At 39.4% G+C, this 21,314-nt stretch overlaps 1 protein-coding gene across 1 annotated transcript in view; it reads left to right on the top strand.

Annotated features, from left to right (window-relative positions):
* The first annotated feature begins 6,000 nt into the window (after window positions 1-6,000).
* cntln (centlein, centrosomal protein) overlaps window positions 6,001-21,314 on the top strand; it is an 81,149-nt gene continuing 65,835 nt past the window's right edge. Inside the window, exons 1-9 of the mRNA XM_056372886.1 lie at window positions 6,001-6,290; window positions 6,587-6,674; window positions 10,602-10,690; window positions 12,446-12,530; window positions 15,903-16,037; window positions 16,951-17,130; window positions 18,810-18,943; window positions 19,863-20,025; window positions 20,622-20,858. Of these exons, the coding sequence (XP_056228861.1) occupies window positions 6,594-6,674; window positions 10,602-10,690; window positions 12,446-12,530; window positions 15,903-16,037; window positions 16,951-17,130; window positions 18,810-18,943; window positions 19,863-20,025; window positions 20,622-20,858 (1,104 nt within the window). The 5' untranslated portion in view covers window positions 6,001-6,290; window positions 6,587-6,593. The remainder of the gene's footprint in view (window positions 6,291-6,586; window positions 6,675-10,601; window positions 10,691-12,445; window positions 12,531-15,902; window positions 16,038-16,950; window positions 17,131-18,809; window positions 18,944-19,862; window positions 20,026-20,621; window positions 20,859-21,314) is intronic.

Consider the following 21,314-nt stretch of genomic DNA (forward strand, 5'->3'; position numbering starts at 1 on the left):
TGTGACGCTTTAGTATCTATTGTCATCTCCCGCAGTTCTCAGGTTCTTTCCTCCCTCAGCATCAAAGCTAGGCCACATTAATGCAGACAATATCCCCACTTTACCTGAGGCGGCAGGCGGAGAACTGTGCTTTCACAATTCTCCATGGAGTGTCATGTTTTTCCTCGGGATGTGCCTCTCTTCCTTCCTCTGTCAGCAGCGGGAACGCCAGGGCTTGTCATTTGGTTCTTGAATTTTTCATGCAGGTGCATTTGCATGATCACAATTCTGTGTCACTTGAAGTTCCCTGTGACTCAGCTGAGGCAGAACAAGGGTGAGACAAGCATGCTTATTGGGATTGTCGATGCAAGAGCTGTCTTGTTTCAAGGGGTGGCACTCTGCATTTTAACAGTTGGGCAATTAGACACGAGAAGCCCATAAAGACAGCTTCAAACAAGAGTCCGCTTATGTTTGCCACTCTAGTCTTTGCATTTGCTGCCGTACATCTCAGTCGCTCATATTCTGTGACATCCAGAATAATAGAGACACCTTAGTTCACTTGGTCTCAACATGATCTCAAAAGCACAACAAAATAGGTTTAACTTACTTGTATGCAGTGCTCCACATGTGAACCAGTGTTATAAATGATATTCATTATGTCAAGAAAAGTAGCCTGTTTCTATCAGGGGAGTAAGTTTAATCACTTGACCGTCTGTCTTTAAACACTGCACAGATCATAGTAGAGACTAAAGATTAAAATGTCCTTTGAGCTATGATTCATGTTAATGGATGTGAATTTCAGAGATCCCAATTAAACTGAGAATAAATATGAATCCATCGGGGTGAGTCTCTTTTCAGTCACAAAACCACAATTCCCATGATTGCCAGGAGACAAGCCAATGATTGAGTGTTGAATTAAAGATCCATTCCTCATTCATGCATCATTTCTATTACAGCACTTGGTACCACTGTAGGTAACTGTGATTCAATGTATTTTCGGAATGATGTGTGGCTGCATTGGATAGTCTCTCCATACAGTATATTCTTCTTCATGTGACGTTTGATCAGTGATTATTTATACGTTAACTCTGTGAGCTTCTTCGCGTGAGCGAATTAAAACATTTCTTTCAATGCATCTCCTAACAGTGTGGTTGTAGACAAAGTGTCAAATGTCAATAATGTTGCATCCTATTTGGCTCAAACCCTGAAAAGTAATTTTAATGGATTTAAATTTGAATGTGAGAAACAATGAGACAATTTGCATTTATTTTAATTATGAATGTACACATGAAGTCATCAACCTCATGGCGTGTAACCTGTTTCATACATGCAATAAAAGCTTCTTGATGAAAGAGGAAAAATCAAATAATGGCAGCGGTTGGAGTGATGGTGTGAAAAATGGCTCTTTTTTTTTTTTTACTGTAAATGCAGGAAGCACATCGTTGGTGATATGAAAGCGTGCTTGGTTGAGATTTGCCTTTTATGTGCCTTTTGCCTTTTACTGCTCTTAGATCTGGATTAATCTGTCATTAGTGGCACAGACAACAAACACTTAAAGGAGGGAGATACAGGCGGCTTCAGACATGGGAAAAAGCAGCAGCACACACTGTCAAAACATGGTGGAACCTGCCTGTGTAGAACATGCAAGCAACTGGAAGTGTCTGGGGCCAAATTATACACATTTGATGATGAAAGAGGCGATAGCGAGAAGATGATCATTTTGAGTTACCAGCAACTGTTTTCATTTGACTTTCTATTGACTATATTTTGTCCTATGATGTGTTTTTTCATTTATCAGTGTTAATATCTCTTTAACAAATATATTTTGAATCAGTGGGTGCCTCGAGAAAAAGGTGCAACTGCAGGGACCGGACTCAAAACCCTGCTGCAGATGCATGAGCACGAGGGGGGGGGGGGGGGGGCTTGTTCTTAGATACCATGTTTCAGTTTGTGTGTCTGAACAAGAAACAGGGGACAGGCAGATGTTGTGTATTATGTACCAGTCTACTGCCTCTAAAATTGTTCCACAAATGAGGATCTTAATGAGAGGCAGTGTTCGTGGGTCAAGGAACAGCCTAATCATTCTAAGTCAATTGCATCTTTTCTGTGTGTGTGTGAGGGAAGGAGAGAGAGAGGGAGAGAGAGAGACAGTGAGCAGATGAACCAACATTTGTCTGCCTGAGAAGGAGTGCCAGTCCTCATATTTCTTCATTTTCGTCTCTCACCCTGTGCTCCAAATCTGGCTGGACACTTAAGTACATTAGCTACACAATATGGAGTTGTCTTGTCTCACCAGCAAAACAGATGTCAAACACGCGTCTTTGTTCATTTTACCCTTGCTTGCATCCAGCTCTCAAAGTTCCCACTGTGGAGTCAAGATTCAAGATTTATTGTGCATAATGTCGTTGACCTTACAACGGATCATTACTAACATATAAAACGAGGCAAATAGCTTACCAACAAGGGGAGGGTGTAAGTGCATCTATTAAAATAAAAAACAACATTTTAAACATAAACTACCATATAAAGATCAATATCATATCTCAGTGTCATTTGTCTTTACTGTCATCCATGTGGCTGTTGAGCTTTGATATAACAACAGGGATTTATAGCCTTGTAAAACAGCGCTTGCAGACACGGGGGAACCCTCATTCTGTGCAGTAAAAATGACTATCGTGCATCTGCAACAGGGATTTGAGTCTGTGTGTCTGTGATATCACAACAGTTTTATAGCATATCTCCTTGCCATTGACATGCTGTCATTTTCAATGAAAATTATTGTCATTTTGACACTGTGACATTTTATTATTCCACCTATGATATAGTCTTCTTCTTCTTATAGAACAGATAAATTTTTCCCTTTCTTCCAGTATTTGTGTGTTCCAGTTGCAAAACTCTTAAGGCTGCTTTGAAGTCTTAAAAGCCTTAAATTTAATTTATTAAGTGATTCAAATGTTATTATCAAATGTTTTTTATATTTTATTACCCTTTGAGATACAGTTGCAGAGGTTATAATCAGATTAGATGAAAAACAATAACTCAGGTTTTTTTTATTATGTGGAAATAGAATAATACTTATACTCATATTAATTATGCATGTGCATTATCTTGTTAGACTCTCTTTTTGATTTGCACTTAAATCTGTATTCACAATGTACCTCAAATTATTTTTGGAGAGGACTTGATGTCCAAATTCAATTTGGTTACTGTGATAGACTAATATGATACAAATTAATGTGACACCTCATACACTGCCTGGCCAAAAAAAAAGTCGCCACCTGGATTTAACTAAGCAAATAGGTACGAGCCTCCTATTGGATAATTACTGCATGGGCGATTATCTTTCAGCTGGCAACAAGTTATTTATCCCCAACTGGTGCAATGAGTTGCCTCTCATTGCTTAAACAACCATGTCGAAAGACACATCCCGTGGTCGTGGAAAAGATGTTAGTCTGTTTGAGAAGGGTCAAATCATTGGCATGCATCAAGCAGAGAAAACATCTAAGGAGATTGCAGAAACCACTAAAATTGGATTAAGAACTGTCCAACGCATTATTAAAAACTGGAAGGATAGTGGGGACCCATCGTCTACGAGGAATAAATGTGGCCGGAAAAAAATCCTGAATGATCGTGATCGGCGATCACTTAAACGTTTGGTGAAATCAAATCGAAGAAAAACAACAGTAGAACTCAGGGCTATGTTTAATAGTGACAGTAAGAGCATTTCCACACGCACAATGCGAAGGGAACTCAAGGGATTGGGACTGAACAGCTGTGCAGCCTTAAGAAAACCATTAATCAGTGAGGCTAACCGGAAAAAAAGGCTTCAATTTGCTAGGGAGCATAAAGATTGGACTCTGGAGCAATGGAAGAAGGTCATGTGGTCAGATGAGTCCAGATTTACCCTGTTCCAGAGTGATGGGCGCATCAGGGTAAGAAGAGAGGCAGGTGAAGTGATGCACCCATCATGCCTAGTGCCTACTGTACAAGCCTGTGGGGGCAGTGCTATGATCTGGGGTTGCTGCAGTTGGTCAGGTCTAGGTTCAGCAACAGTATGTGCTCAAAGAATGAGGTCAGCTGACTACCTGAATATACTGAATGACCAGGTTATTCCATCAATGGATTTTTTCTTCCCTGATGGCACGGGCATATTCCAAGATGACAATGCCAGGATTCATCGGGCTCAAATTGTGAAAGAGTGGTTCAGGGAACATGAGACATCATTTTCACACATGGATTGGCCACCACAGAGTCCAGACTTTAACCCCATTGAGAATCTTTGGGATGTGCTGGAGAAGGCTTTGCGCAGCGGTCAGACTCTACCATCATCAATGCAAGATCTTGGTGAAAAATTAATGCAACACTGGATGGAAATAAATCTTGTGACATTGCAGAAGCTTATCGAAACAATGCCACAGCGAATGCGTGCTGTAATCAAAGCTAAAGGCGGTCCAACGAAATATTAGAGTGTGTGAACTTTTTTTTTTGGTGGCGACTTTTTTTTTGGCCAGGCAGTGTATATATATGATCCAAAACCACAATGGAGTCTAGGCAGCCATGGAGGCAAGGCTGTGGTACCCGAGGCTGATCTTGTTCCTGAGTTCAGATTCTTTTGGTCTCACACTTATTTTAACTCCAAGACTTTTACATTTATTTTATATTTATTTAAGGTCCAGACGAAGACTAAAGATGAAATTAAATGTAATTGCTTGTGCCAAGTGGTAAATACTGTTTGCTACTTGTTTTGAAGGATTTAAAAAAAAAGAAGACTTTTCTGCTTTTTTAAGTTTTTTTTCCCACTCTCAAAAACATAAACAGTAAGTTAGGTGGATGTAAGGCCATAAATAGCTTGACCTGCCCTTCATTGGAGAGGTCTGAGATCTGTCCAATACATTCTGTAATTAGCTTATATGAAGAAAAAAAAATTACTTCATTGTCAGTGCACACAATAAGTACCAATGCAAAACAATGCAGTTTAGCATCTATTAGTGTAGCAAACTTGCACATAAATAAAGATAAATAAATGTACACAATGAACAACAAATAAGTGTGTGTGATAATAAGAAGGGATCTAACTTTGATACAAAATAAACAAAACCAGAAATGATTAGGTAGGTAAAAAAAGTAAATGAACTCTCCATCTACATCCAAAGCATTGGATGATTAGGAATTCTCTCATATAGTTATTTATAATTTAGAGGCAATGGATTTGACCCATGGTGGTCTGGACTTGGTAGTCGTTGCTCAGAGTTGGTCTTGATCTTAGCTTATAGTCAGCTAAAATGTGCTTCTGATGAGAGCCCATGGGAGACATGAGCTGATTCAAGAAGTCACAACCAGGGCAAATCATGCCAACCAATATGGGCACAGGGTACGGCTTCATGGATTTATGTTAAATCTTCTGGCCCCTCTGAAATTGCAGGGATGGATGTCTTGGACATGAATCACTGGAGCAGTGTCTCATCACAGCATGCCATGCATATGCACACAAATTATATTATTAGTCAATGGCTCCTGTTGTGATAAACACATTCAGTGAATACCAATTTGTCAGTCTTTAAAATATACATAGACTAAGGTTCAGTCAGTTACTGTAACTGTAAGATTAAGCTAAGACCGAGAGACCACTCTTTTAAATAACTTAATTCCATGCAAGGACTCATGTTCTTATTGTGTAAGGGAAAATAGGGTGTTTGAAAATTGTAAATAATTATACCTAACAAACTTAGAGTTATATGCAAACGTTTTGGTATCCCTGGTCAATTTTATGTATTCTGTTGATTTTTGAAGTGTAAACAAGTAAATATAACCCCTGAAGAAAAGTTTCCCAGATTCCCAAACGTTCGCATACAACCGTATGCACCACTCAAAACCATCAAGAAGACCGCTTATGGTCCCTGAACCAACCGTTCAAACCCAAAGTACCTTCGGATCATAACGCCGTACATGAAAAGCAACTGTCGTAAAATAACGTGAAACGGAAAACAGCGGGCTTGTTTGAAAGGAGGAAAGCTTCTTGGTCGTTATTGACAACAGTGTTACTGACTAGGAAAGTGTGTTTAGTATTTGTAGAAAAGAAAGCTTCAGTAAGTTGTTTATAGTGGATGGTTAAATATGCTCTCGTTGAAGCATGTCGCGATATTGTCCGGGACGCTGAAAACTGCTGACAGCGGACAAAAAACGAAAAATATTAATGTTTGTTAAGTGGCTAACGTTAGCAAAGTTAGCTCCAGTAGCAGTGTCTTGTGTTGTAACGTCAAAACTGCTCATACCGTGTTGATAGCGGCCTGGTTAGCGAGTTATTAAAGCAGGTAAGAGATAAACTGTGTTCACTTTTACTAAATAGCCTTCCAGTGAGTTTACTTGTGTCGTCCTGCAAGTGTGCTACAGTAGCTAACGTCAGATCAAAAATATAGATCCGCTGCCTGTATTGCTTTCAACAAGATAAATTAAACCCGTTTCCATATTAACAGTGTCACGAACAGTCTTACAAGCCCATATATTGCCGTTTGTATGATCTTGTTCTCCACTGCTACAGGTGTTATTGCTGTTATGAGAGACACCAAACTGATATCAGTTTTTATTTTGCTCCCTGCTTTGCTTTCAGTCCCAAAATGTCCTCCCAAGACCACACTCGTATCCTGCTTTTGGAGGAGCAAGTGAAGAGTTTATCAGATGAGCTAACGCAATGCCAGGTATGTATGAATGTACTGTACACTCAGCTGTCAGTTTATTAGGTACACCTAGCTAAACTAATTAGACAGTCTTGCAATAACCTCAAACTTCATTAAAGATATAATGTTTATTTACATTTTTCAGAGTGGTGATAATTCAACTGTATGATGTTGTACTGCATTATACAGACAGGTGTTTCTGTTATTGAACCCATCCCTCAAAATTAAAACAAGTATCTCAAATAGATGAAGCACAAACTAAACATTATAACCTTCATGGAGGTAGGATTTCTTTCAGGACTGTTGTATGAGACTGCATTAGTTTAGCTAGATGTACCAAGTAAACCGTCAGCTGTGTCCAGGAGTGACTTGTACACACTGCTGCATTCTGTTACCTGCTGTATGTGAAGGCTGCAACCAACCATTATTTTCATTATTGATTAAGTTGCCAATTATTTTTTTGATTAATTGCTTTGTCAATAAAATGACAGTAGTTAGTGGAATATGTCTGTTATAATTTCCCACAGACCAAAATGGCATCTTCAAATGTCCTGTCCTGTTCTGTTCTGTACAAATTATTTGAAATTTTTGCTGGAAAAATAACTAAAACTACCATTTAATTATCAAAATAGTTGCCTGTTAATGTTCTGTCGGTCGACTAATCGGTTGAACGACCAATTGTGCCATCTCTATAAGAAACACAAATGGCTTCCGTATAAGTGAGTAAGTTCAATCAGCAAATGTCTAGACATGTTGGCAATTGTTCAGCTCACTAGTTAAGTTTTTTAAAGTGTTCAAATGTTCAACTGCCCCACTGTGATTATCTCACTGTGAGGTACAATCTAAGTCTCTGACTGTACACTAATGCAGCAATAAAGGTGAATACTATTTGCCATTTGACTCTAATTAGTATGTGAACTGTTGTTTCACATAAGCATTTCATGGGCCTGGTGAAGCAATGAATGAAACATGTTATTCTTGTCAGTGTAAAAATTGCTTTTTTTCCCCTCTTTTCACTGTTTGATCTCCATCCGCTTTATTAAATTTCAAACCATTTCATTTGTAATTACCATTATTTTCATTTCATTATTGATCAGACAAAGACATCTGATTCACCTAAGATAGGCCTAAATACAGAGCATGCCTTCAACATTTAAAATCATTAAAGACAATAAGGATTTCTGGGGAGATAACAATGCATGTTAGGAAGTACATCATTCAGCCGTGTCTGTTTCAGCTCTACTAATTTTTACCCAAAAACAATGAACTTATGACCAGCAGTTGATGGTTGGAATTGAAAAGCATATTTCATTTCATGGTATGTTGTGATTTAAAGATGAGTTTAATTGCAGTGTATTTTAATTGTTCATTATTACTCTTTTGTTCCAAAAGTATGCAAATATCTTGACATCAGTACTTTATTGAATGTTCAATGAAGACAGTAAATGGTGTGCAGAAAATATCTGCCTCCAGAGTACATTTGAGTAAATTGACACCCCCCCACACACCTCCATTTTGTATTTGTTCAGATAAATACAAATGCACAGATACAGAAAGTGCTTATGGACAGATTTGAGATCATTTCCTTTTCACTTTGTAAGTCAGTGATTGAGGGAGGGTGTCCTTGCATACTCGCCACCAGGTGGTGCCTAATAACATGAGTGAACTGAACCCAGCAGTACTCACTTTGCATATCCACATTACCTTGCTATGCAGGTATGTAGACAACTGTGGGGTTCAGATGATGTGTTACATTTGAGTCTTTATTAGACTATAGTTACCACCGAACACATGGGGCAGGAACATTCGCTGTGGTGCTGTTTGACTGTAACTGCACGTGTGCCTGTTACTATTTATCCTGTGTATAAAGTTTAGTTTGACTTTTGAAATTAACTTTCTAAATCTACTCAGAAAGCAACGTTTCACACCTTCATTCCATAATTTGTAAGAGTTACAAGTATAGGCCACCTGAGGGTCAAATCCATGCACTGTACACCTTTGTAATTCAATAAAAACTTAATTTGCTTCTTATTCACTAGTATTGGGTTTTGAAAGTTGATAGCTAAAATGCTCTAGACATCATAAAAAGCACATTTTAAGAATCAGCTTTACGTCACTGTATTATCAGTCTAATAACGATGCATATATCTCGTCAGGGTTATCAAAGTGGCCTGTGATAAATTTCAATTATGAAACATTATTTGTAAACTATATGTAACAAAGAAAATAGGTGTTGAATGTTAGCTCAGGTGTTTCCAATATTGGGGCAATCTAATAAACATGCACTTTGTCACCAAAAAAAACTTTCATATTACAAATTTCTTATCTCTGAGTATCACTAAGTTGGCCTTTATCCTACTAACATTTTGACATGCAAATGAGAGCAACTCTTCACTTTTTCGCCCATGTAAAATGTTTCTTTCAGTTGTAATGCACTACATTAAAGTGCTACAAGTTTACCAGTGATACTTTGTTCACTTCACACTGACAGTTCCTGCTGCCTTACATTAAACTGACATTGAAACCATCCTAGGTGGTCTTGTCTAAAGCAGGCCATCAGTGATTCTGTCTATCTAATAGGGACCTTTAGTTGTGCACTGTACCATTTAAGTAGTGGCATTAGAATACCATTGATGTCTTAAGTCTCTGGCAAGATGTACTTCAGGACAGCCATTAACTACAAAGAGTCTCATCTGTCGGCCAGCAAATGTTCCTACTAGACCATGCTAATTTTATTAATATGTGGCTGAATTCCAGTGCTTCTTTTTGGTATGTTTAGCCCATGGTGTTTCAGTGTCTAGATTCAAGATGAATAATTCAGCGATCATCAAACGCACATTCAATGCATCTTTAAGTACACATACGTCAGACAAGAGCTCTTGATGAGGGTCCTGACTGAACACTTGTCTCTGGATTGGCTAATGGCAGCCAAAGGCCAGGCAGAGGGAGACCACCTATTTCAAGTCAACCATGCTGCTTAATTTCATCGTTAGCTGCATTGCAGGGTTGATTTGGTGAGATCTCTATCCCCATTCACCCTATTCCCACTCTGTATACACACACACACACACTTACATACAAATGCATACAGAGACAGAGATCTACAGTCCTTCCACTTTATATGTTCAACTCATGGTCTTATCAAGGTCTGCTTCTGCCATTTTAGTAAATAATTGATTAGACACTTTTGAAAAGGGGGTTAAAATTCATATACTAATTGGAGACCAGTAGATTCCAGTGGGAGGGATGACTTTTATCTTATGATGATGTGAACATAATTTATCAGATAATTTTATATTAAGTCGATTTGGTATAATTCTGTCTTTTAATGTCAGAAAATGTAGTTTTTAGATGTCCCTCATTAAATGTAATGTAGCTTAAAAATGTTTGAAAAACCAGCGAGACAATTTGAATTGGAAATGTGTCAGGGGCTGGCTGGGTTTTTCTACTTGAAGATGACTCTCTCTGTCATCAGCTTTGAGTTTCTTTGGGGCTAGTTACTTTGGAGCTGTAGTGGAAAACATATCCGGAGAGCAATTGATTAATAAAGAAAATGCAAGCTCGACTGCTGTGTTTTGATTTGGATCCCAGCTCTCCCCAGTCATAAATAGTGCATAATGACAAGTGTCAATGCTTGCTCCCCTTGAGTCGAAGGTCACATCTCAGCCATGGAGATTCTTGTTAAGAGAGGCTCATGATTAGAGGGGGCAGGCCAGATCAAAAACTATTTTGTACAAGATGTTTAAATTATTGATTGACTACCCCTTATGTCGTATGCTAATGTCATTGAGCATCATATTTAATTTTTTGTTTTTTAGTGAGAAAAGCTTAGATGTGCTGTGGCTTTTCTTGTGTGCCTTGCTGCATTTTAAGACATATTTATCAAAAGCTATTTATCTCAATTAAGAATAACAGCTGTTGACTTGCTGAAAACCTTTATTTCCACAGGCAGACAAGGAGTTTGTGTGGTCCCTATGGAAACGCCTGCAAGTGGCAAATCCAGACTTGACCCAGGCTGTCAGTTTGGTGGTTGAGCGGTGAGTAGATTCATCTTTAAAAGTGCTACCTGAGAAGCTCAACAGCTGAAAATTCCTTTATCTTACAAGTGAGGAGAAATATGTGTGAAAGTCGTTCAAGGGGTGTTTAAGGCACCTTGGCCATTCTACTGGGGTTACGACGGAATCTGGTGCAGATGCTGATTTAAGCCTTCTTATCCCCGGTCTAGCAGTTCAACCATGGAAACCCTTTTAATGAAAACACTCTTCCTCTGCCGCTCCCATACTGGACAGTTGAAACACTCCTGCCAAATACTTGTCTTTATCGGATAAATTGTGAGATTGAATATGACCTCTTTTGCAGGGTGGCTAAGTTATATGAAAAACAGTGGCATGGGAACTTTCAGAAAGGATGGAGGGAGGTTCAAGCTGCCCAGCTGCACTGTTGGAAAAATTGAATAAATTTTCCCATATTAGGAAAAAAAATATTTGACTTTAAATTGTTTTTGATGCATGTATCACTTCAGTTTGAACACCTATTCAGTTGTTTTTTCCACTTGTTCCAAATACCATTGACATTAGTATAAAGCTTCATTCAGTACTTCAGTTTTTACTGAGTTTTTTTCTTTTGGGGATGCATTAGAATGATATTTTCTCTGTCATGGGTGCATATCACATACTTTTTGAGGTCTATCAGTTGTTGCTAGACCCTTAATAGGGGTAAAACACAGTGCAGCAGTGTGCAGAGAGTTCCTCAGTACCTGTGCCTCTCATTTCTTCTCCACACCCTCTTCAGTTCCTTTATAGCCCCTTAGGAAACCCATCAAAGTATGTTGCTCTGCTGAGACTGGTGGGGGAACATGCATCCAGAGAGTGTATCTGTATTGTATCACCTGATGCGCAGGAGAATATTGACATGGTAATTGTGTCGACTCCAGTCAAGCGCTGGTGCCCATTGGGAATTGCCATTCACCCACCCCTCCCCTTCCTGTGCGGATCTTGTAGAGTGATTGGTTGGTTGCTCAGGACATGGTGAACACAGCCCAATATACGAGGAGATGTAGCTAGGGCGGCCTACGTTCCAGCTCCTCCAGGGACACCGGATACTTATTTCAGTGTCTACCAGGGGAGAGGGCTGATCAGAAGAAGCAAAGAGACGAGAAAAAAGGCCTCGAAGATGGGAGGTGTAAAAGGAGCAAGTGATGAGTGGAGGGAATGGAGAGCCCCTGGTGGCCTAAAGCAGTTTAAACAAACAGGTCCCCAATTGATGCCTTGTTTTTGTCTCCCTAAAAGTTCATTATGATAAAAGAGGCACTAGTGGGCATGAGACAAAAGTTCAGAGTTTGGTGCTGCAGCACTGTAATAACAAATGAGTGAGCAAACCTTTTCTAAACACTTTTCTTAAAGTTTAGCATTACTAAATTTGATAAGGGTAAAAATAACCTTGCTTGTATGTAATGGGATGTGAATTATTTGCTAGTTAGAGCAGTTGAAAGTATAGTTGGAAATCCACATTTTGTAAGACACCATTGAAAGATCGTGAATGACATCAGACATAACACTCACTAAAAATATTGTATATTCAAACCATTGCTATTTCTGCTTGTATTTGTGCTTTCTATATACTGTATATCATATATATAAAAAAGGAGATATGGGCTCTTTTTTAAAGGTGGGGTATCTGTTGGTATCTGTGAGGATGTACTTTGCATTCCCCAATTGTTCTAACTCCACACCCTCAAGTCACTCAATTGTAGATCACTATGGTTATTTGTTTTCCTTTTCTCTTACTTCTAGTGAGAAGCACAAAGCTGAAATTAAGGACAGGAAAGTGTTGGAGATCCTTCAGTCCAAAGACTACACAATACAGGAGCTGGAACAGGTACAGTACAGTTTAGTCCAGCAGGTTGTAACTTTTTGTGTTAAAGAAGCACCCGTTAGATTTCTTTGTTACATATAGTTTACAAATGTAGAGACATAATGGGGGGGGGTTTACAGGGTCCTCTCTCACCTGTTGTCATTACAAACACATGTTTAGTAGCTTGCTTAAATATCAAGTGAAACTATAAAAGCTAAATGTAAATAAATCATAGAAAAATTCATAACCAACAGAATCTGTGTGTGTTTTTAATTGAACACCTCAAGCTCTTTCTCCCTCTTACCTGCTTTCTTTTGCATCCCCCCTTGAGTAATATTTCTTGATGGTATGATGGCTAACGATAATGACATCACTAATGTAATTTACTCCAAATCATCATCCCTTCACTGAAGCATCTGTCAGTCCCCTTCATTAGCGTCTCTCATCCAGAATCGTGTTCGTTCCTAATGAGACTGGCTGTAATGGAGTCATCAACTTGCCAGTGTCTTTTTTTTTTTTTTTTTTTTTTTTTTTTTTTACAGTGCCTTCCCCAGCCATTTTACCACTGAACCAGTCGATACAGTAGTCATAGTAGTAGCTCATAGAAGCACAAGATATGTGATTATATCAAACTTTATTTCAGTGCTAGTTTGAGGGCAGTAAAATGGTACAGTCAGCCAACCTAGTGCACTTTCTCACAGGTTTCCAACAGATGTGAATGAAACATCTCATAAGTGCAGGGACTCCTAAGTAATATGGCATAATCCTCTTGATGGGTATGGTCCTCTTGTTGTGGGTGTGTTATGAACATTCTGCTTCAATCAGTTCTTAAGTCTGACGGATGCATTAGTGGCCACGACAGCCAACTTGAAAGCAAATCTCCCAGCCTTCATTTGTATGACCTCTGGATAGGACTGTGCTGGCACTGCAATGGAGTCAGGGAGGATTGGCTGCTCTACAATATAAGAGAAATGTATCATAAACTTACTGTGGAACAGACATTTTATACAAGACAAGATTATATGATGAAGTAAAATGATGGCTTTATTATTTTGTGTCAATGCAAAAAAAAACCCAGCTTCCTCTAGCATACAAAGACTTTTTTGACATTTGCTACACTGTATATGCCACTTGGGAAATGAAATACTGAAACACTTATCTTTTTTACATTAATATCAGACCTTGGTTTCACCAGGAATGTTATTGTTCAAAAATAGTTCATTCATATGCTGAATGGGATTTGATTTGAGTGAAGGCTGCTTCATTTCAATAAAGCTATTGTGAAGACTTAATTGATCTTTAATAGCTGAGTTGAGTTGAGTTAACTTTATTGTCATTACAATAAACATTGCTAGGAATTTGCCTTGTTGAGCTAATAGTGCAACATTCAACATATTAATAATAAATCATATACATAAGAACATTTTAAATACGCAAAAGTACGATAAATGTAGAAGATAAGTTAAAAGTTATATACCCTGGTAATGTATTTAATGTAGCTGTCACCAATGCCTTAAAAGCGGTGACTGGCAGATCAACAGAGGCAACCGCACATTTTTTATCTTTTAGTACCAACTTTAAAGATTGTGCCAATGTGTCTTAGACTTGCAAACCAACCTTTTGTGATACTAATAAGGATGAACGTTTACCAGCCTCCAGCTAAAGGCTATAGTGTACTAACAATGCAAGCAGGGTGACTAAGTAGAGTAAAACCATCCCTTTGATTATCTGCTTGAGGAGCTGCTGTAATTAAATGATTCATTCATCGCTCTTGATCTTTATAAAAAAATGTTTTAAATGTAAACCTGTTTACACTATGTTAAATCAATTTACCTGATGCGTTTCAAATTTGCTTTCATAGAAAACAGTTTCATATTTGTGCTCTTTTGCTTTTCTAAGTGATTGAAAATAATCTCATTCTCCTCCTTAAGCTGTTGGGAATGAAACTTTGAAAAGCTCATTAATAGCACTTGGCTCTGTGCTGTGTCATCCAGCCCTCTTATAGTCATCATCTCATCCATAGTCTTGAGCCATACATACCCAAATAGTGATTAATTGGTTTTTCCCTTTTTTTTTTTTTTTTTGGAGATGTGATGGTCTGCTGAGTCCACACAGGATCTCATACTCCTCTTAATGTGTCAGCTCTCCAACTTTGATGAAGTTTTTTTTTCTTCCTGCTCCTCTTTTTTTATTCCACCTCGTTTTCTATATACTTTCCCTCGCTACTCCTTTCCATTTTTGTAACATAATTAGCTTTCATTTTTGAACTGCACTGGGAATTTTCAAATGCTAATCTTTCTGTCCTAGACCTCTTAACTTGGCGGAACCCCCTTTTTTTTCCGCTTCTATCAATTGAGCACTACTGGGGTTCAAATTGTTCTTGCCTACCTCATTATCAACGTTTGAATTTATTGTCTGCTCTCCAGTATAAATCTCTATTAAAGCCCCTCTGTTCTTAGCACGGGCGAGCTAGGAGTAGCGAGGAACGCTAAATCCACTATCTGGATATATCTGAGTGATTTCCCTCAACATGGCAATTAATTGCATCCCAGAGCACAGTGTTATTTGAGAGAAGGGTGTACCCACAGAAGGCTGTGGATTACCAGCCAATGCCAAACCCCAGCTGATGCAGTGTTAAGAGGCCAGCCTCCTCCTACTAAGGCCACAAAGGCTGCCAAAAACATGAAGTGAACATATACCAGCATCAAAAATGGGTGGTCATTAAAATTATCGCACCCTTTCTTATGTCTTCTGTCATTGAATTAATCATGGAGTTTTATGATGTTTTGTGATTCATTATAGAATTAAACTGAGTATCAGTTAGATATTAATAGTTGAGTGTGTGTGGTCACTTTCAGTTTAGAACTGGAACAACAAAAAATGTATTTGCAACTGTTTTGATAATCAGTTAATCATTTTTAGTAGTAGTATAAAGTCCTCATATGTGTGAATTTGCAATTTTTCAAACTGAATGTCTTTGAGTTTTGAATTGTAGGTAGGTAGGAAGCAAGGCATTTAATGACGTCACTTTGGGCACTAGGAAATTGCGATGGGCATTTTTCATTGTTTTCTGATGCTAAAGCTATCATGAAGATAATCATTATTTTTGTCCCTATTTCTGTGCGACAGCCTTAAGGGCAAAAAATATGATATATATATATATGTATATATTTTATGTTTTATATTTAATATTTACTGATATAGTTTTGAGCAATCAGGTTTTTAAGCCTGGTAAATGTTTGGTTCATTTTTATGGACAAAATCCAAACCCTATTTTTGATTTGAGTTTTCCAATACTGAAAGGCATAATGTAACCTGCATGTAATCTTTTTCTGTCCCTCTTCCTCATTAACTGTGTGGCCCTGTGTCTTCTTTTTTTCTCACCGTCTGCCACAGAAAGTGACAGGACAGCAGCAGGAGATTAACAACTTGGTGCAGAGGAGGACGACAGTGGACGAGGAGAGTGCCTTAATGAAGAAGGAGCTGACAGCTCTGCGTGAACAACTGGTCAATAAGAATCAGGAACTCGAGGTTGGTGGAACAAATTTTCAGCGGCAGTCTGGGCCTCAGAGTCAAAAAGTGTCTTCTCTGTGTGGCACTGAACACGACAAGTCCCCCGTGGCTATAGCCACAGGCGTTTGAATCATTTAGAGGAGTAGGACGATTGGTCAGCCCTCTTGAACACAATCTCTATGTCTTTGTGTCTTTTCCTCTCGCTTTTCAACCTCACTCTGTCTCACCCTTTCTTGTTTTTAGCTTTCTTCTTGCTACTGACAACAGAGAATACTTAACAGCTGGAAAGTGTGTGTGAGAGAGAATAAGAGGGAGAGAAAGGAAAGCAGGTTGTTAACTTGCAGATAAATACTTAATGACTGCTTCTGTGGGGGAAAGTGAAAAGTGTGCATGTGATGGTGTGGCTTCTCCCTAATTATGCTTAGATGGGACCCGGCTATGATTAATTGATAAAGGAATGATCCTTACACAGTCTTGGTGAGGTCTCATGGCGAGAAATCGTAGGGGACAGCATCAAAGGAGACCTAGGTTGAGTCTAATGGGTCTTGCAGCAAGCACCATTCTCATTAGGAGCCTGTCATTAAAGCTGACAGACTGGCCCCTGTACCTGCATGAGCCCAGCTCTTGCAGAACGGCTCGGCCCACACCAGTCAACATCTGGCCGTGTGGGCCCAGTCATACAGCACAGGTGACCTTGGCCAATCAGCAGCCCATGCAGGGGGCTCCCGCAGAAAAGCCGGTCCACTGTTTACATATTCATTTCAGCCTCAGCCCCATGGGTTGCTTCTCTTTTTGCATCACTCAGTCTTTCTTTTCTCATTTTCTCAGTTTGAATCGCTACTTTTTCTGTTTCTCTCCTTTCGTCACTGTTGTTTATTTGGCCCTCATGACCTCCCACTCTCCTCCTCATACACACACCTCTCTCATCCAGGAAATGAAGACGGAGTGTAGGAGGAAAGGGGAGGAGGAGCGGCAGGTGGTGCAGGCTCTAGAGGAGGAGAAAGACGGATTAACTTCCCGCTGCGCCGCCCTGCGAGCTGACCTGGAGGAGAATGAGAGGCAGGCCAATAGCCAACGAGACCAGAGGGATGCTGCCCAGGCCAGAGTCAAGGTATGAACACGGTGACAAGTCCATTCAGAAACACACACCCACACACAAAGTTGGACCTGTCCTCTATCTTGTATACACCTTGAACTCTGATCCCTCACACCCTTTCCTCATCAGCATGTGAATGTAGAAAGATCTCTGTAACAAAGCACACAATTTAAATATGCAGAGACTATATTCAAAGGAAGGAAAAATTATGATTTAACATGGGGAGACCAAACTTCCTTCCACTCACCTGATGACCACAACTGAAGACTCCACACCTATAAATTTTCATGTCATTTGCATGTGCGGGTGCAAAAATTTGTAGGTTGTTGTGTGTTTTCTGTCATTCATTCTACCCATATGCAAGTAGGTGATTTTCTGTCCATTGTTCCAGTCATCATTATTTATTATCAATACTTTCTATCTCTGTGGACATGAGAAAAGCTCACATTCTGCCCATCCTCATAGGCTAATCATTATGAAACATATTGCTACTCTAGTCAAATCGAGTCAGACAGAAAGTCTTGTATAAGTCAGGGCTGCAGAGTAATTACACTTGGACGGGATGAAGCCCGGCAACTAGTCTATGCACATCCATCACAGCCTAAGACACTCCACCTGTTCCTCATTTTTAGTATCATACATTGATTTGAAAGATGGAGATGGAGAATGTGGGGTGTGCGGTGGATACATCATGCCAATTTGTTTGACATAGCAAAGATTTGTCAAGGAATTTATCATTTAATCCAGTGCATGCATAGATAAGGTATACCTATTATATAGTTACACACACACACACACACACACACACACACACACACAACACACACACACACACAACCTTAACTTTAATGAATAGCTAACCTTAGTCTATTGTAATGTGTTTCTGTTATTTTGTCCACCCAAAACAAACTCTTTGTGTTATAGAATTTTTTCATTTCCTTTCTTGTCATTACTTATGGCTAATTCATTTTTCATATGGTTAATTCTGGCCCTGTGAAACACGTTTTTTAATTATGTTTAAACTATCGAGGCCTGGAGACCTTTGAGTGTTTGAAGCCATGCCATCTGCGCTGCACTGATTGTTTCTTCTTATTAAAGAAAAGCTGTCACTAACACCTTGTCTACACCTGCTACATATTGAGAGCAGCACAATAGCAGCAGCTGCAGTCTTACGTTGGTGTGTACATCTTGTCTATTTAGGCATAGTGCTGCTATGCACTTAGAAGTGTTGTGACAATGCTCACAGCCCAGTACACAATCAATCAAGTTATGTATGTAAATTGAAAGAAAACTGACTTGGAGCTTGAAAAGATGCTTTTGCTTAGCAATGTGTTGTGCGGTGTCCAACACATACACTTTATCACATTTCCAAATGAAACATCTCTTATTCCAGTGCACAGTAGGTAAAGTCAACCACACTGATCTGTAAACTCAGCACAAACACACAGTGAAGAAATGTCTTTACTTGCAAAAAATAAAAATAAAAATTCCAATGATAAATATTAATTGATATTATATCAAAATGGTCAGAAGTGCAAAAATACATGAGATTCAGATGTTTTGATCCTCTTCTGTGATCATCAGCACAACTGCTCTTCAGTGTTTTCAGGTGGAATATATTGTGAAAAGCCTCATAGATATCATATTATGTATTTTGAAAGTGCTTTAAACTTGAAGGGACTCTACTTTACCAGGACCTGGAGGAGGAGCTACACAATGCCTGGCAGGAGTTGTCTCGCTTGCAGAGTTACAGTAGCAGTCTGGCAGGCCAGCTCTCTTCCAAAGAGGGGGAGGTGGCGGCAAAAGAGGGGCAACTCGTTCAACTTCGGTGAGGCCTACCAACTGAAATATTGCCCACTACTGTTCGTTTTCTTGTAACAACCACATCTTTATAAGCGATTTTTTTTGTTAATCTAATGAGCTGAAGGAAGTATCGATGTGTCCTGTGTATACATATGTGTATACATCACTTCACATAGGTTACTGTGCGCAGCAGCTAGTATATTTCTCTACACCGTGAGGCTTGGGGGTGTCACAGATTTCTTCCACTCTGGCTCACGTAAAGCCACTTGATAAGCCCTGCATAGTGGATGTGCTTTAAAAGAGGGAGAAAAGGGAAACAGGGCAGGCTTTGGCTAAGCTTTAGTCGATATGATAAAAACTGTGAGAACCGTAGGAGCCTTAGTGGTAATCTCAACCTTTTTTAACTACTTTTCTGTTTTAATGCCAGAGGCACTTTGACATGTCAGTCACACCAGGGCTAGAGACCATTCTTAAGATTTTAGCTAGGTGATTAAAGATGTCCTCATGTTAGAGAGCACTTTGTGATAATTCCATGGGACACAAAACAAATTTCAGAAATGAACTTTAATGTTGTTAAGTTGAGGGAAATTTAAGACATTATCGATAAGAGTTAACAAATCATTGTCCTTGAGTCATTGCAATACAGTATTTTTCAGTTTTATACATTTCTTACCTTGAATAAAATAAAATAAAAAACTCAAACATAATTTCATTGTATTTATGGGGAAAAGAATGGAGTTATTGCTGTAGCACACATGCAGTATGAATTTGAACAACACCTTGTGTGTGTGTGTGTGTGTGTGTGTGTGTGTGTGTGTGTGTGTGTGTGTGTGTGTGTGTGTGTGTGTGTGTGTGTGTGTGTGTGTGTGTGTGTGTGTGTGTGTGTGTGTGTGTGTGTGTGTGTGTGTGTGTGTGTGTGTGTGTGTGTGTGGTTGTGTATGTAGTCGTGAGTTCACAGAAGTGCAGATTCTATACAGACAGAGCACAGAGCATGCAGCAGAGCAGAGCCATCTGATCAAGCAACTGGAAGGACTCAACCTAGACACACAGAGAGTCCTGAGGAACCAAGAAGAGGCACATACTGCTGACACCACCTCCTATCAGAGGGTACTCTCTCACATGCACACACACACGCCAAACCTCAAACTCATCATTATTATAACCACTTTGTTGCACTCCACTCAGGCCTCACCCGCTGTGGTGATTTATTTCCAAGCTAGCTGTAACCTACAATTATTTTACTAGTGCCAGAAAAGAAGGACTTTTCTCACAGTATCCTGTTACTGTGAATGGGTTCTCAACATACCACCCCTCTGTCTGATGACTGCACCACTGTGCCATACACAGCCCTGCACAGGGAGGGGCATAGGGAGAGTCTTGGGGAAATTATTAGTCTTAAAACATGAATATTAAGGGAACATTTTTGTCTCACTTCATATTATCTTCTTTTTGTTGTCTTTTTTCCTTTCATTTTTCCTTTTCGTTCTTACTTAGATGATCTTAGCACATGTTTTTCCTATTGCTGTGGAAATTAAAAAAAACATCCTCATATGGAAACACTTGTCAGTTTCCATGTTGCCCAATCCCATGAGTGATTTTGTGTTATCTTCCTCTATTTGACATCCCATCCTTGGTTAACCTGACCCATTCCCTTACCTCTTCACCTCCCCTCGTGCTCTTCATCTATTTGTGCTTGTTGACAGCTGTACAAGGAGCTGAGTCAATGCTACCAGGCCCTCATGTCCGGTGAGGCCAACCTCCGTCAGAGTCACCAGGAGCTCAGTAGCCAGCTGGCTCAGAAAGACCAACACATCCTGCAACTCCAGACCCAGCTACAACAACAACAGCAGCAGGAGCAAATACAACTGCAGCAACAGCAGCAGCTACAGGCTCAGCAGACAACAATTTACCCGTCACCCAACAGACAAACCAACTTTAAGGTAAGCACCCCTCTCATTCTTCACCATCTCCTCCACACAGGCCTTCTCCTTTTTGGAGTTTATTAAGTGCATCACAACCCCAGGCTAAGAAGTGGTTTTCTATGATAGCTACTCTGCTGCAGAAGTTGTTGAACTTTGGTATGCACTTGTGTGGGTATGGACAACAAAAATATATGCTTATTATTCCCTGTATATTATATCGATGCCTTTTCTTACATAATAAATACATTATATTATGATGCTTCTGTCAATCACCTGTCCAGAGCCAGTGTCTAATTGTCCTAAGGTAGAGAAACGGCAATGTGTAGGTGGATTAGTAGGCACAGCAGTAACTGATAAGCCCCAGCAAGGCCTGTGGTGGTGGTCTTTAACTGAGAATCACACTCTTGATATCACTCTAGTTCACCCTTGATCTATCCATCTCTCTTAGCGGCAGTGTCTTTCATGTCAGCTATC

Source organism: Seriola aureovittata, chromosome 3 (assembly GCF_021018895.1).
Source record: "Seriola aureovittata isolate HTS-2021-v1 ecotype China chromosome 3, ASM2101889v1, whole genome shotgun sequence".
NCBI classification, from domain to species: Eukaryota; Metazoa; Chordata; class Actinopteri; order Carangiformes; family Carangidae; genus Seriola; species Seriola aureovittata.